The following is a 15,281-nucleotide window of genomic DNA, read 5'->3' on the forward strand; positions in this document are numbered from 1 at the left end:
TGAACTGTTTTATGGGGAATTTGCATTTTACTTATCCTTCCCTCAGGGGATACCATAGTTAATTTAAGCACTTCAGCAAGGGTTGGCAATAAGCCGAGGACTTTACTTCTAATAGCTCATCAGCTGTAGCAGAAGTACAGACTACTGCAGCCCTGGTATGGTGATGAACTGTTGGGATGTACTATTTAAGCTATGAAGATGTAATTGGATCCTTAATTCCAGTGGTTCTGTTAGAGCAGTGAATTACAAATTATTTACTGGATTGCAGTTTACAATGGGAATGCCATAAAGGACCAAATATGCTGCTACACAGGCTGGCAGTGACATTACTGGAATTCAGAGAGCAAAATGTTCTCGATATAAAATTGAACTTTCCTCTACTTAGTCATAGGCTTGTTCTTAAAAGCTGAATTTCATCACCTTCTGATCTTTTTTCAGCTCTCACTAGTAAAATTCCCAGCTAGCCCTGTAGAGAAAGCAGCAGTTATAAGAAGTCTTGGGTTTCTTAGCTCTTTGTTCTATAGGTGGAGAGGCACATTCATCTGTAGAGAGGTTTCTGCTTTCTGCAGTGTCTAATACAAACTCTTAAGCACAAACAACTGAAAAGCTTGTGTGCATGTTTTGTTTCCTTTATGAGTAAGTTCTATGCATTTTGGTTCTCTTTGGAGAAGCTGAAGTCTAGTCTAGTGATACAGACTTCTATCCCTTCATGCGCAAAGCCACTTTCTTCTTTGAAACAATCTGAGATGTTCTCTTAAGAATTAGCCTGCTGTGCAGTAGGCGTGATTGAGCTGTAAAGGATTTCTGAAGCTTGTTTTGGATATGCATGTGAGTATAAAAGCATTCAGGATGTTTTCAGCTGTAAATGACTTCTTGGACTTGTATTCAGAAGGTAAGAGCTAAATATAAGGATGATTCAGTGGTTTAGTGTTGAAGAGATGATATTTGCTCAATGGATTATAAAGTGCCCTGTGTGTGGTAGGGGGACTCTTTGATGACCCTTAGGTGATCTGATTGTCATCACTGTCGTATGGGAACAGGTTTGTATAGGGAGTAACTTTTTTATTATTTTTATTTTATTATTTTTAAGACAAAAGAGTAATTGCAGCTGTAACTAAACCCTGTGATCTTGCATGTTTTAGCTGTTGTGTACTTCCTTGGTGTCCCTTGCCTGTCAAGATGCGAACAGCTGGAGAGCTGTCAGTGGGGACAGGATGTCCAACAGCTGTATGCAGTTCCTTGTTGGGTGTATTGTTTTAACTTTATGTAGTCGCACAAACTAAATAAAGTACTCTGAGAAACTACTACTGTGTTCTTAGTTTGCATTATGCTTTAAATGGTATGTTCTTACAAAGCTGTTAGTAGGTAGTGTTTAATGTTTAGATACCTAAAGCCTCTGTCCAAGCCTTACTCTTTTGTAATGAGATTGAAACCTCTGAAAAGCATTTCCATTACAGCTGTGTGGCACTAAGCTGAAGTAGGGTATTTTCTGAATCCTGGAGAGATTTTAAATTCACCAAGTTATGTGACCTCCAGCATTAGATCCTTCAGTTAGATGGTATGCCTCAAGTATTTGCATATCGTACTGTACGGACAGTAGGTTAGTCTTTACCACTGGAGAAGGGGCTTTAGTTTGAAGACTTTGTATCAGTGTCTGAGTTGGTCCGTGCTGTCTCAGTCTGGATCACTGCTTTTCTGCAGAAAGAGAGTTGAATGAGAAAGCCCATGAGTAAAATTCTCATGTAAAGGCATCAGTAAACTGGAGTAGGAGAAAATTACAATATTTTAGATGAATAGTCCATTTCATCCTTACTGTGGAATTTAAATAATTTATCTCTGGGTAACTTTTATCATTACAAGAGTTATCAGTATCTTAAAATTTTTAAAATGTGTTTGGTAGGCAGTGATCTAATCCAGCCTGTAGTAATATTAGATATGTGTTATCTGGGTCATTCAGCCTGATAGTGAAGAGACAGAGCTGGCTAAACATTCCTTTCTTTTCTTTTTATGGTTGTAAAGGGTATCTCTTCCTGTCTTATGTGTGCTCATAAGGAACATGCTTGTTGAACTACTTTCATGGAGCACATGCCCTCTGACAAGAATGCCTACTGTTGCGTTGATGGAAGTAAATCTTCAGTGCTTTCAAATAGCTAAAATAGGAAGCTTTTTTTATTCACTGAAGCAGTATTTACATGACCATCCTTTAGGAAGTACTAACATTTTTGCCTTAAGAAGTTTACTGACTAGCCTAATAAGATGGCAGCAGTAGTGATGCACCATATATAGTTAGTTTCTGAAACTTTTGCTAGATGTTTTGACATTTAAAACTGGAAGTTATGATAGAATTTGAGGCAAAAAAACCTACTCCCCATCCAGGACTCCCAGGTCAGGGTAGAGTACCCTGAGGATAACTGGTCTGTCTTCTGAAGACAGATGTAAAAAAGGCATTGCTAATATAGTGCAGTTTGTCTCCAGATGAAAATAAGAGATAGCATACATCCTGTTTTATAGTCTCGGCAGTACTACGAAGCTGGAACGTGGTGTTCTTGTTTTGCCGAGATAGATGTGGTGAGGTCTCTGCAACAAAGAAAAGACCCTGGAGTGACATATGTTTTTAATCTATCTATTCCTCCCTCAGCTTTCCTTTTCCTAAAGAGATTATGTGGAGTTGAAGGTTGGGAGGGAGGATAAAGGATTTAAGACTGCTTCTCCAATTGTCCTATAAATGCTATAGATGTTGCATTTGGGTAATTCTGGTGTCTTGAGGCCATTCCTTGGGAAGGAACTCAACCTTGGAGTACTTGTTACAGTATCTGTTTGAGTGGAGAAGCTGACATAGAACCTGTGAAAATAAGTGATAGTAACTTGTTAGTTACCAGTTTCTGAATGTATTCAGATCAGTGCAACAGTCTCCATTTGACTGTGGTAATCAAACCATTGATGCTCCCTTAGAAGTCATGAGAATACTGCAATATCAATTCCATCTAGAGGGAGAAGGGAATAAGTCTGATGTATCTACATATGATGCAAGCAACTGAAACAAGGGATCAGATGAGATACCAGTGGGAAATCTAAATGTAGAGGCTTAAGTTAGACAGATATATCTTCATGATAAGGATAGTAAGTGGTGTTCCCTCTTTCTAGCTCCAGAATTTGGGCATTAACCCAGCAAACATTGGATTCAGCACCCTAACAATGGAATCGGACAAGTTCATTTGCATCAGGGAGAAAGTGGGAGAGCAGGCACAAGTAGTAATAATTGACATGAGTGATCCAACAACACCCATCAGACGTCCGATTTCTGCTGAAAGTGCCATCATGAATCCAGCCTCTAAAGTAATTGCACTAAAAGGTGAGTAACCCTTGATTCTTGTAATATGAAACCTACTGTTAAGCTTCATTACTGCTTATGTGTGCTCTTAAGCATAAGAGCTGTGTAAATTTTATACAAAGAAAGTATAGTAAAATGATGTCCCGCCTGAACTTGCATACTATATTTTGGTTGTGAATATTTCAGTAGTCTTTGGATGGTTTGCCTAGGTGAGAGATGCTTGGGCTTGGCACTGCTGCCTCCTGTTTTCACTGAGGTCAATGTTTAGTGTGCTTTCCTTTATAGTGAGTGTTCAGAGAATAATGAACACTTGTAGGGATGAGTGGGAGGAAGGCTAAAGCCACTCTCACCCTCTGCTCTGTACTGACCCTTTCTTGAAAGTGCTTACTAGATACCAACGAATTGTTATAAGGCTGGCAAGTAACAACATGAGACAGCATACAAAAGTCTGAATGCATGAATTTTAGTTTGATAACCTTGAGAACCTACAGATGCTTCTTTTCTTAAATGATTAATTTCTAGTACTTAGTCTCAATAACTGTTTGTTACTGACTGTATTTTTCTTCCTGCATCTTATGTAAACAGGTGGTGAGTGTGCTTTGTCATTTCATGTTTAGTGCTACAGAATGGTCTAATGTCATAAAAAGTACTGAATTTTGAGATTACCATTTGGCAGTTTGCTTCATAGCCATATAGAGAATCTTAATCCTTAACTGGTATTATAGTGGAAGTGTTCTGTTGGCTTTTTGCTAACCATTTGTCTACTTTGACTGTTGGCTGTACCAAGTGAAAGAGTGTTCTCTGTGTGTGTATGTGTGTATATATAATGAAAGTACAGTTGATAGACAAAAACAGGTTGCAGTACTTTTATGAGAGACCTCTATAGCATGTCCTGTGAGCTATTCGTTTTTGCCTAATTGTGGTATCCAGTGCGAAAATTTGTGATGAATTTGCTTAGGCTGTGTAAGAAATAGTGTCCCTCAGAACTGGCACAAAATGTGTAACTTGCTGTCTATGATATCAGACTTGCACCGATGTTAAGTGAGAACTGATGTGTTAGCATTTGACTTGAGCTGTAATTGTGGTTCAGTTGAAATGCTTTTACATCTTGCGAAGGACTGCCTTACCTGGAATGTGCTTAAAGGTAACAATGAACAGATTTATTTCAGATTTGTTTGATTTCACTATCCTTAACCTTGGACCCCTTTTAACAAACCTTACTGATAGGGAAAGCACCTTATCTACAGTAGCAGAACTTCATCTGGCTCTTAAAAGGGAGCAGTATCATCTGTTTTTAAAATTAAGGTACTAATGCTATCTGAATGGATTATCATCAGAGTGTAAGAATATCATTTTACTCTTGCCAGTGTTAGACTTATTGAAGCGTTGCTCTATCCATGCAAAGTGAATAAACTTGTTCTCTGAACAGACTAATTTGCTTGTATGATGTCACACTGACTTGCAAAATTGCATTGTCAGGTATTACAAACGTAGAGCTTTTCTTAAATCAATTCTAATAAACAAAGATTTAAGGAGAAAAGAGAATTAATAGAGCCACCTAACCCACGTGCTATTGTCTGAGATAACTGGCAGAATTACAGTAAACAGCACTGAAAACGTGGTTGAAGTTAGCCCATTGCAACAGACTTTCCCTGCTGATTGACTGAGGCATCTGTAGTTAAAACTATTGCATATTGTGACTGAGTGTGCTGTGACTGGGAGCTGCTCATAATCCAAGGATTACTAAGCAATAAACATACAATCCCACTCAAACAAGAAATGAAATGGTTCTTAAGTTAAACTGAGAGTATGCAAAATTTCATTTTTGGATTGCATGTGGAATTCTCCTGGAGTTATGAAGCTTCATGCATTGTCCGTATTCCAAGATTCTCTTGCTTTGCTCTGTGCTGAAAGAAGTCTCCAGTTGTTGCAAGTGGAGAATGCACTACTCAAGGCATTCTTTATGGAACAGGGAAACTTCATATTCTGAAGAAATGAAATGTAAGTTCTTGTGCCAGTGTTTATAAAAACAAATGGAACAACAGTCAAAAAACTCTTGACTACACTTGCAGAGAATTGTCTTAAATATACCAATCAGCCTGGTGTCTTGATCAGGAAAACCCATGCAAGTCTGGCTCTTTGTCTCAAGGTTTTGGCCTGGAGCAGTCAAGTTCACAGAAGACTCAGTCACTTGTCCTTTCTGTTTGTGATTTTAGGGCAGATTCTGCTCTCTTTTAATCCAAGTAACTGAATTGCTGTAGTTGAATTACGGTTTAGAGCTCTGAAGCTTGAATCTATGTTGCCAAAGTTAATAAATAATATTGCTGGGGACCTTTTGATCACTGTTGGCTCTAATCAACCTATGAAACCTTTAATTTCCAACCATAATAGAACAGCTGTTCTTGAAAATAGACAAGCATGAGTTTCTAGCTCACTTGGTAGCTTATTGGTTCTTTCCATATTCTTAAAACTAGAATCGTCTTGCTTCATTTTCAGGAAGACAAGGAGCAGTTTCTGTATGCACGTACTGGTGTTCTTGTTTAGTTGGTGAGCTAGTGCTCTTCCAGAACTACTTACCTGCCTTCTGAATGCCAGACATTATGCTGAATCAGAGCTTTTGATAGCACTAGTCTACTACTGGACAAATTCCCAGCTGGTGTTAGTCCTGGGCTTCTTGCATGCATATCATACAGTAACTGCACGTGCAGAGGTTGCTGCATGGTCAGAAGAAGGCTACTCTTGGTCTAAGAAAAGGTAGCTGATCATATTAATCTGCTTGCTGTTAATCTAGAGACCATAAATGCTGCATGTAGGAACTCTGAAGTCTTGCTTTGTCTCTTGGCACTGTGTTGAAGTATTATGATCCGTTTACTGTGTGTGTTATTCTAGACCCTTACAAAGTAATCAGATAAATATTAGCTTGGGGTTATTGTCTCTTGCAAGCAACTTTCACCTATCAAGACTTTCCAGTATCACAGAATCATGGAATCACCAAGGTTGGAAAAGAGATTATCCAGTCCAACTGTTTACCTATTGCCAGTTTTTTGGGGGCACCCAATTTTTTCAATTGTACTGAATTATATCAACTGGACAGCTATAATTTGATATCCCAGTACTGCTACATAAACCAGAATTTAGTCAAGTAGTGTGCTTAGATAGAACTTTTTGTTACCACACATTATAGTCAGAATGTCTTTGCTTGTCAGTTGTTGGTTGGAACGCCATGTAAGTGTCCATAAAGACATATTTTGCTTCAGGGCTGGAGGAAGTTAGGAGTTGGGAAAGGTTTCTGTTTTGGTACTAGTCAAGTATCAAAGGACACTCAGGTGTGATGTGGCACTAACCCTGTCTCTTAAGATCACCAGAATAGTGGGTTAAACAGAATTGGAAGTAGGCAGACTACAGGATAGCTTTTACAGTAACTGATCAATGATGTTTCTTGGGTTTTGTCATACCAGCTGGGAAAACACTTCAGATCTTTAACATTGAGATGAAAAGTAAAATGAAAGCTCACACCATGGCAGAGGAGGTGATCTTCTGGAAATGGATATCTGTGAATACGGTTGCATTGGTGACAGAGACAGCAGTCTACCACTGGAGCATGGAGGGAGAATCTCAGCCCCAAAAGATGTTTGACAGGCACGCTAGTCTTGCAGGCTGCCAAATCATCAATTACAGAACTGATGAACATCAAAAATGGCTGTTGTTGATAGGAATTTCAGCACAGGTAAGTTACATGGAATTATCATCTTGTGAATTACAGAATCACAGAATGAAAATGGTCAGGAGAGCCTTGTTCCACTTTCCTATACTTTTAATAGCTGCTATAACTTCTTGACTTTAGTTTCTGTAGATCAAAGCTTCAAAGATACTTTTCTTGAAAGAATAACCTGTCCTTTAATGTGATTAAAACATCGGAGGGAGGGGATAAGAGGCAGTTGTCTCTTCTTAGCTAACTGTCCCTAAGGTCTTATTCTATAAATATTTGAAATGTTATCTCTAAAAGCTGGCTTTTTTTCTTCTTCCCCTAGCAAAATCGTGTGGTTGGAGCAATGCAGCTGTACTCTGTCGATAGAAAAGTCTCCCAACCTATAGAGGGCCACGCAGCAGCTTTTGCAGAATTCAAAATAGAGGGAAATGCCAAACCTTCCACTCTCTTTTGTTTTGCTGTGAGGAGTCCTGCAGGAGGCAAGGTAAAGTTTGCAACTGTTTTCTTGTTCTGGTATGGCAGAACTCATTACTAGTAGAACTTTTAAGTCTAGAATCTAGCATAGAAGAGACTAGGTAAACCTTAGCAGTGTGGGTAGGTTTGTGTCTGGCTGGTAGTGAGACTCAACAACAGCTGAATATCCTACAGCATCTGTTAGCAGTCTGTAAAGGGCTGAGGTCTCATTACAAATTTTTCATTCTTTCTGTTCTTCCATTGTACGAGTTGATAAATTGGCAAGTCTCACTCAAAACATCTGGAACAAGTCCTGAAATAGAAATATACAGTGTGCTTTCATAGAAAACAAATTCTTTAGCTTTTTCTGGTGTTTGCATCATCAGCTTCTGGGGAACTTATTCTTTTTCCTCTCATAAAAATCTGGAACACAATTCTCCAACGTATTTCTTCAGGATTGGACAGATAGCAAGCAAGTGTGGCAGGTGACTTCATGAGCTTATCTGAAGACTGATACTTATTTCATGTGACCAGACTTGCCGGTGGTCTTGTGTCAAATACTCTTTTTCTTCTTAGCTTCACGTAATTGAAGTGGGTCAACCAGCTACTGGAAATCAGCCATTTGTTAAGAAAGCTGTTGATGTGTTTTTCCCACCTGAGGCACAGACAGACTTTCCTGTGGCAATGCAGGTAAATGTTTGACAGAAAAGAAAATCAGCTTAATAGCCTGTCAAGTAGCTGATGTCTGTAATTAAAAAAAAAAGTTTTCTACAATTCCTTTGCTGTTATTCTTCCTAACTTTGGAAGTGGTGTTAATGGATTTATGGGAAGTATATTAGACATTAAAACAGTAACTTACACAAATATATAGGTTGTATTTGTCTGAATATGTGAACTTCGGTTATGCTTTTAAAAAAAGACAGAATGCCACAAAAAGTCATTTGCCTTGCAGCAGAATGTCTGTGACATCGATCAAACCTCTTTTTGAACAGCTAAGAAGTTTGACAAGTTTTTGCACTGTCTTAATAACAGCAGTTCAAAAGTAACTAGATATCAAATATTGGAAGCAGTCTGCCAAAATAGCAGTACTCTTGAGTTCTTGTCTGATCTGATAACACTTGTTGATAGCAGATAATACTGCTTTTTTCAGGCTATTGGACTCTCTATTAATGGACTCTCTATTAATGATCAGGGTTTTAGATATGAGTGTTACAGTGCTTGATGTAACTGATGGTGGAAGTGGCATTTCATCTACAGTAAATGTCATAGGACAAATGGAGTGAAGAGCCCTATATTAGTCTACTTCTGTAGCAGTAACACAGAAAAAGGTACCTTAGGATATTAATGGGAAGTTTTTTAGGGAAAGAACACAACTGGTTACTTGAACAGACCAAACTTCACTTAGCATATGAAAAACAAAGAATCTTGGAGTGTGCAATGCTTTGAGGACTTGTCCAGAGTAAAAATTCTTCTGTCTAAATACTGTCTTGGCTTGAAAGCCTCCTTGGCTTTGTGACTTGACAGTGGAACTGTAGTCCTCAGTAGATGAGCCTGATTTAAGTTCTGCTGGTGCTTTGCTAGGTCCTTGCTGAAAAAGAGTGGGACTATCACACAGGATTTCTGGAAATAAACTTGTACTGTCATATCTGACCTGAATACTAATTATGCCCAAACTATATCCCTCATTCTGACTCATTAGAATAGTATCTCCTTTGTTGCAGATGAATCTTAATTTTCCTTCAGCCTGTGTTAAGTGGAGCTATGGCTCTGAATGGCCAGCAGAGCTGTTTGAGTTTGTAATGAGGAAGCCTGAAGCTGTTTGTTCCTATTGTTAGTGCAAACGCATGTCCTAACATGTACTGTCTTGTGACTAGGCTAAAGGTAGCTCTCTTAACTGTTGCAGTCTTAGTCTATACTAGTAAAAGATTATCTTTTGACAGATTGGAATTAAGCATGGTGTTATTTACCTGATCACAAAGTATGGATATATTCACATGTATGACTTGGAGTCTGGAGTTTGCATCTACATGAACCGTATTAGTGCTGACACTATTTTTGTCACAGCTTCTCACGAACCTACCTCAGGCATTATTGGTGTCAACAAAAAAGGACAGGTAACTAATCCAGAGATGGAATGTAAGTAAACCTAATGAATGACTTGATGCAACAAACATCGTGGAAGAGATCAAGTAACTACTTGACTTTTATCCAGTTCTTAACCTCTCCTAGCACAGACTGCTTGAGAGGGAGAAATTGACTTGTTTTGATTTTGGATAATCTGCTGCTTCACTGATAACAACTGAATATCTATTCAGCCTGTTTTATATACAATAGTTGTGGAAGGGACAGTAGTTAAGATATGCCTTTTATCATTTCCAGGTGCTTTCTGTATGTGTTGAGGAAGACAACATTGTGAACTATGCTACAAATGTTCTCCAGAATCCTGACTTGGGTCTGCGTATGGCTATACGTAGTAATCTAGCTGGTGCAGAGGAATTATTTGCCAGAAAGTTTAACACACTGTTTGCTCAAGGAAGCTATGCAGATGCTGCTAAAGTAGCTGCATCTGCACCAAAGGTGAGTTATTCTAAGGGTAAAGATTAGAAGCCATCTGGATTGCTTTAGCATAGTTGACTTGCTTAGGTCACTTGCACTTCAGCACTTGACATTCAAGAGCTGAAATGCTTCATTACTAACTTGTCTGTAGTTCAATTCGTTGTTCTAATAAATTCTCCTGTATACCATCAAGGAGCATCTGTCATCTTTTCCAACACAGACTTGACTTGCTGTGGGCGCTGACTTCTTGCTAGAAGATCATTGGCTTAGGTTTGACCAAGATCTCTACCCTGAAAGATTAAGAATGAATTCTTCTGTTTATAGCTGAACTTAACACCTGCTTTGGTTTTTTTGTTTATCTAACACTACTCATCTTTCTCAAATGCAATGTTACTTCTCTATATCTTGTGCCTCTAAAGGGAATTCTACGGACTAGTGATACAATCAGGAAGTTCCAGAGTGTACCAGCACAACCAGGGCAGGCCTCTCCCCTGCTCCAATACTTTGGAATATTGCTTGACCAGGGACAGCTGAACAAGTTTGAGTCTCTAGAGCTCTGCCGTCCTGTTCTGCAGCAAGGCCGCAAGCAGCTTCTGGAGAAATGGCTGAAGGAAGACAAGGTAGGCTCGATCTTGACGCTAACTTAATTCTGTTGCCTTGTAGCAGTTGAGTGTGAACAATTCTTTTGTTCATACTACATATCTGAATATTTGTGCTTGACAAAATACCACTTGTCTTCAGCTGGAGTGTTCAGAGGAGCTGGGAGACTTGGTGAAGACAGCTGACCCAACACTTGCGCTCAGTGTCTATCTTCGTGCTAACGTGCCCAACAAAGTGATTCAGTGCTTTGCTGAAACTGGTCAATTCCAGAAAATAGTGCTGTATGCTAAAAAGGTAAAGTTGTTCATCACAAGCTGCTAGACTCTATCTTATGTTTATCATGTACATTCTGAATGTATCTTCCGTGAGAAGTTTGATTTCTCTTACTCAAAAATGTGATAAGTAGCAAAGATCAAGAAACAGCAAGATCTATGGTATGTGACTGAAGTCTAATGATACAGTCTATGAAAGTTGAAATCAGAATATTCAGAATTACGTATACTATCAGATTATGAACTGGCTCAGGCTTATAATAAAAAATGACTTCTTTAAATTGGTAAGGGAGGGTTATTTTTATTTTTTGACAGAATTACTAAGTAATTTGTGTGATGTGCACTTAAAAATGTAGGACTGTGTATGGTAATGCCATGTGACTCTTGATTTGTTTTAGTAATTTTCTTAGCCAACAAGAAAATTGCCCTAGAGTAAGTTCAGTTACTAAATAACCAAATACTGAATTTGTGTCAACATACAAACAGCACTTTTGTTTGAGAGTTCCTGGAAGATGGAGAATGGGTGTGACAAGTTTCAGTGTGGCTCGTAGCACTTATGCTACAGATTTTGAAGGCTTAAAATATTTAAAGCTTCTCAGATGTGCATGACTGTTTCTGAAATCTCTAGGTTGGCTATACCCCAGACTGGATCTTCTTGCTGAGAAGTGTGATGAGAGTCAGTCCTGAGCAGGGCCTGCAGTTCTCTCAGATGCTGGTACAGGATGAGGAGCCACTGGCTAACATTAACCAGGTGATGCCTACAACAAGAGCACTGGTCTCTTTGTAGAAAGAGGTAATAGTATAGTACCATTTTGGGAACTGGTAAGGCCAGTTAAGATCTTTAGTTGGCTTGGTTAGAAAAGTGACTAAACTAGTCAAATTTGTGTACTATTAGAGACAAGTATTCTCTAAAGTTTTTGTGCAGGCTCTCTGGATTGTTACAGTACTCTTGATCCTGAATCTGCCACAGTCTTAGTTTAAGCAGTGACAAATGTTACTGTTGGTTTAGAAAGCTCCTTCTGCTGACTCTAATAGAGCGTATGTGAATTCTTCCCATAGCAGAAGATTTATAAGAAGATGAGCAAATAAACCAAAAAGGAGCGCTGCCTCGCAGAGGCCACTTGTGATTAAATGGTCGGACAGCTACTTCCATTCTTAAACAAGTGAAGCTATTCAGAAAAAAGGATTAGCTTTTCCTGCAGAAACTATCCTATCAGAAGAGAAGGGATAGGCTTTGCTTGCTGTGTTAAAACTAAATAGTGGGTGGCAAAATCTGCCATAATAGTCAAAGTAATGCACACTTCAAGTTCTAGAGAAAGTGTGAAACTTTTGTCATCAATTATTATCTTACAATAAAAATGTAAATACAGCATATTAAGTGCTGGGTTGAGCTGCCTTTCTAGCGAGGCTATTAGTGTGTATAGATAAACATGCACGTGTATGTATGACTCCCTTTTCTAACTTGATGATTCTCAACAGATTGTGGATGTGTTCATGGAGAACAGTCTTATTCAGCAATGCACATCCTTTCTGTTAGATGCTTTGAAAAATAACCGCCCAGCAGAAGGCCACCTTCAGACTCGTCTGCTGGAAATGAATTTGATTCATGCCCCGCAGGTAAGACACTTTATCTAGTTCTTCCAAAAACTGAAGGAGAAAAATCGGAAGGCTTGTACCAGTTTTCTGCATCTGAAGTTCTTACAATCTGATGTCTGATACTGTTATCTATATATAGTTCAGCAACATGGAAGACTACAAGCGAGTCACTGCTTTTCAACAACTTTTAGTCTGAGCTGTTGTGGTTGACTAACAGTCTGCACGTGAAATGTAATCTCCTAGGTTGCAGATGCCATCCTTGGAAACCAAATGTTTACACACTATGATCGTGCTCATATTGCCCAGTTATGTGAAAAGGCAGGCTTGCTCCAGCGAGCTTTGGAACACTACACTGATCTCTATGATATTAAGCGTGCTGTTGTTCATACTCATCTATTGAATCCTGAGGTAAGTCTGTGCAAGTGAAAGCCTGAGCTTCTGTAGGTGAAGTGATCACTGCTTAACACTTCAGTAGCTGCTAAAATTCCTGCAACAGGTTTAAGATGTTCTGTAGGCACCTATGCAGCACATATAACTGTGACTTGAGAACATTTTATCCAGTTAATTGTTAGAACTCAGTCTTAAGTTTGCCCTCAGTTTTCTGGGTGGGTGTTTCAAATCTTCCAAGCTGCATTTTTGCTTTAGTTGTAAAGATGAGTTTGTTAGTCTGTTTAATTTCAAATCTTTGGTCTTACCACGTGAAAGGCTTACCTACAGCAGTTTAGGTAGAAACTCTGGCTAATTGTCACATCTTTAAAAATTGACTGAATCTTCTATAACTTACTGAGTAAAGCTTCTTTGTTTTTGCAGTGGCTTGTGAATTTCTTTGGCTCTCTCTCTGTTGAAGACTCTGTAGAATGCTTGCGTGCTATGCTGTCAGCCAACATTAGGCAAAACCTACAACTCTGTGTGCAGGTTGCTTCTAAGTACCATGAGCAGCTTGGTACTCAGTCTCTTGTGGAGCTTTTTGAATCTTTCAAAAGCTATGAAGGTACAGTATTAAAAGGAAGAGCCTCTTTGGAAGCAGATATTAAGGACCCCAGCTTTTATGGGAAAGGTGCTGTCACTTGGCTGGATCTTAGAATGCATTTATTCAAGTGCTGCGGTCATCACAGTGCATAGCTCTAGGGATAACTTTGTTCTAGAATTTTTTTTTAACTATCTCTCAGAGAGAAAGGCAAAACTAGAAAGGAAGAAAAAAATCCCCACAAGCTGGTTTTCTTGTAGTTAAATTAAAACTACTCTCAGCAGTGCTGTATTAAGTTGTAAGATGAAGTTCATAAGTCTGCATTACTTCACTTGTCCTTCTAATTGTATTAAAAATGTGACTCTTTTAGGACTGTTCTATTTCTTGGGTTCCATTGTAAACTTCAGCCAGGATCCAGATGTTCACTTCAAGTATATCCAGGCAGCTTGCAAGACTGGTCAGATAAAGGAAGTAGAAAGAATCTGCCGTGAAAGTAACTGCTATAACCCAGAACGGGTGAAGAATTTTCTGAAGGTAAATTCTCTGTCCAACAAATCCGTCTCTGCAAAGCAGAACTTAGACCTTCTGAAAAGAGAGGAATACCCACTCAAGTTTTAGCTGATGTGGCCATAAATAGTCTACTGTGATACCAGAATAGGAATCCAGTCCTTTTCCAGGCATACGGTAGCTCCTTCTGGGCTCTCTCTGGAAAAAAAAACAGCTCACCATTCCTGTAAGATTAACCTGTATAATACTCATGAGTTTGATACAAGCTATTTTCACCTAACAGTGGGTGAATTAGTGTTGGCAGAGGAAATAATATACTGAAGTATTCAGCTGCAAATTTAGCAAGGACATTGATTAGACAAAGCTTAGTAAATCTAGAATCAGCTATCATAACGCTTTGCATACTTTGTGACTGGTAAAGTGGGATTTTAATGTCATTTTATTTTTGCATGAAGTTCTTGGGCCAGTAACGGTCTTCTGAATGGCTATGTGAACACAGTCCTGTTGAAGTTAGGGATGAAGGCCTAATACCTGACATATTGAAGAGCTTAAATTTAAACCTCAATTTCTGGACTGACTGAATTATATTCATTGTGATTAACTTGCTTTTGAAGTTAATGATCTGCAGAGCAGTCTTGAATTTGAATGTTTTGTGACTTCTAGTGCTGGAACAACTCAGTAATGCTATGCTGCTTTGAAAATTCTTGAACAAACAGTGAATGCTTTCTCACATTTTTTTCACACAAAATAGGAGGCAAAGCTTACAGACCAGCTTCCTCTGATCATTGTCTGTGATCGTTTTGACTTTGTTCATGACCTGGTGCTCTACTTATATCGCAATAGCCTGCAGAAGTATATAGAGATCTATGTACAGAAGGTAAGGAGAATATACTCTTAAGCTCTTGCCCTTTCCTCCCTTCTAAGAAATTTAACCTTTTAGTTGATTAGTCATGGAATCAAAGAATGGCTTAGGTTGGAAGAGACCTTAAAGATCACCTAGTTCCAACCCCTCTGCCATTGGCAAAGTTGCTGCCCACTGGATCAGACTGTCCAGGTTCCCATCCAACATGGCCTTGAATGCCTCTGGAAATGGGACATTCACAGACTCACTGGGAGGCAACTTGTTCCAGTGCCTCAACAGCCCCCGAGTAAAAAATGCCTTCCTAACATCTAACCTAAGTCTCCCCTGTTTTAGTTTAAAGCTATTCCTCTTTGTCCTATCACTATCAGGCTGCATAAGAAGTCTGTCCCCCTCCTGCTTGTAAGCTCCCTGCAGGTACTGAAAGGATG

The 15,281-nt window shown here is 39.0% G+C and overlaps 1 protein-coding gene across 4 annotated transcripts in view; it reads left to right on the forward strand.

The window, feature by feature from the left end:
• Positions 1-15,281, forward strand: part of LOC136050431 (clathrin heavy chain 1-like) — a 36,039-nt gene that overhangs the window by 2,739 nt on the left and 18,019 nt on the right. For all 4 annotated transcript variants that reach the window (XM_065739339.1, XM_065739340.1, XM_065739341.1 and 1 more), the window contains exons 2-15: positions 3,145-3,352; positions 6,790-7,058; positions 7,363-7,524; positions 8,070-8,183; positions 9,434-9,607; positions 9,873-10,070; positions 10,469-10,669; positions 10,791-10,943; positions 11,550-11,672; positions 12,401-12,538; positions 12,761-12,925; positions 13,328-13,508; positions 13,855-14,018; positions 14,743-14,868. In XM_065739339.1, the coding sequence (XP_065595411.1) occupies positions 3,145-3,352; positions 6,790-7,058; positions 7,363-7,524; positions 8,070-8,183; positions 9,434-9,607; positions 9,873-10,070; positions 10,469-10,669; positions 10,791-10,943; positions 11,550-11,672; positions 12,401-12,538; positions 12,761-12,925; positions 13,328-13,508; positions 13,855-14,018; positions 14,743-14,868 (2,376 nt within the window). The remainder of the gene's footprint in view (positions 1-3,144; positions 3,353-6,789; positions 7,059-7,362; positions 7,525-8,069; positions 8,184-9,433; positions 9,608-9,872; positions 10,071-10,468; positions 10,670-10,790; positions 10,944-11,549; positions 11,673-12,400; positions 12,539-12,760; positions 12,926-13,327; positions 13,509-13,854; positions 14,019-14,742; positions 14,869-15,281) is intronic.

This window comes from Cyrtonyx montezumae, unplaced genomic scaffold (assembly GCF_038088225.1).
Source record: "Cyrtonyx montezumae isolate F1298 unplaced genomic scaffold, pur_monq_1.0 scaffold_23, whole genome shotgun sequence".
Classification (NCBI taxonomy): domain Eukaryota; kingdom Metazoa; phylum Chordata; class Aves; order Galliformes; family Odontophoridae; genus Cyrtonyx; species Cyrtonyx montezumae.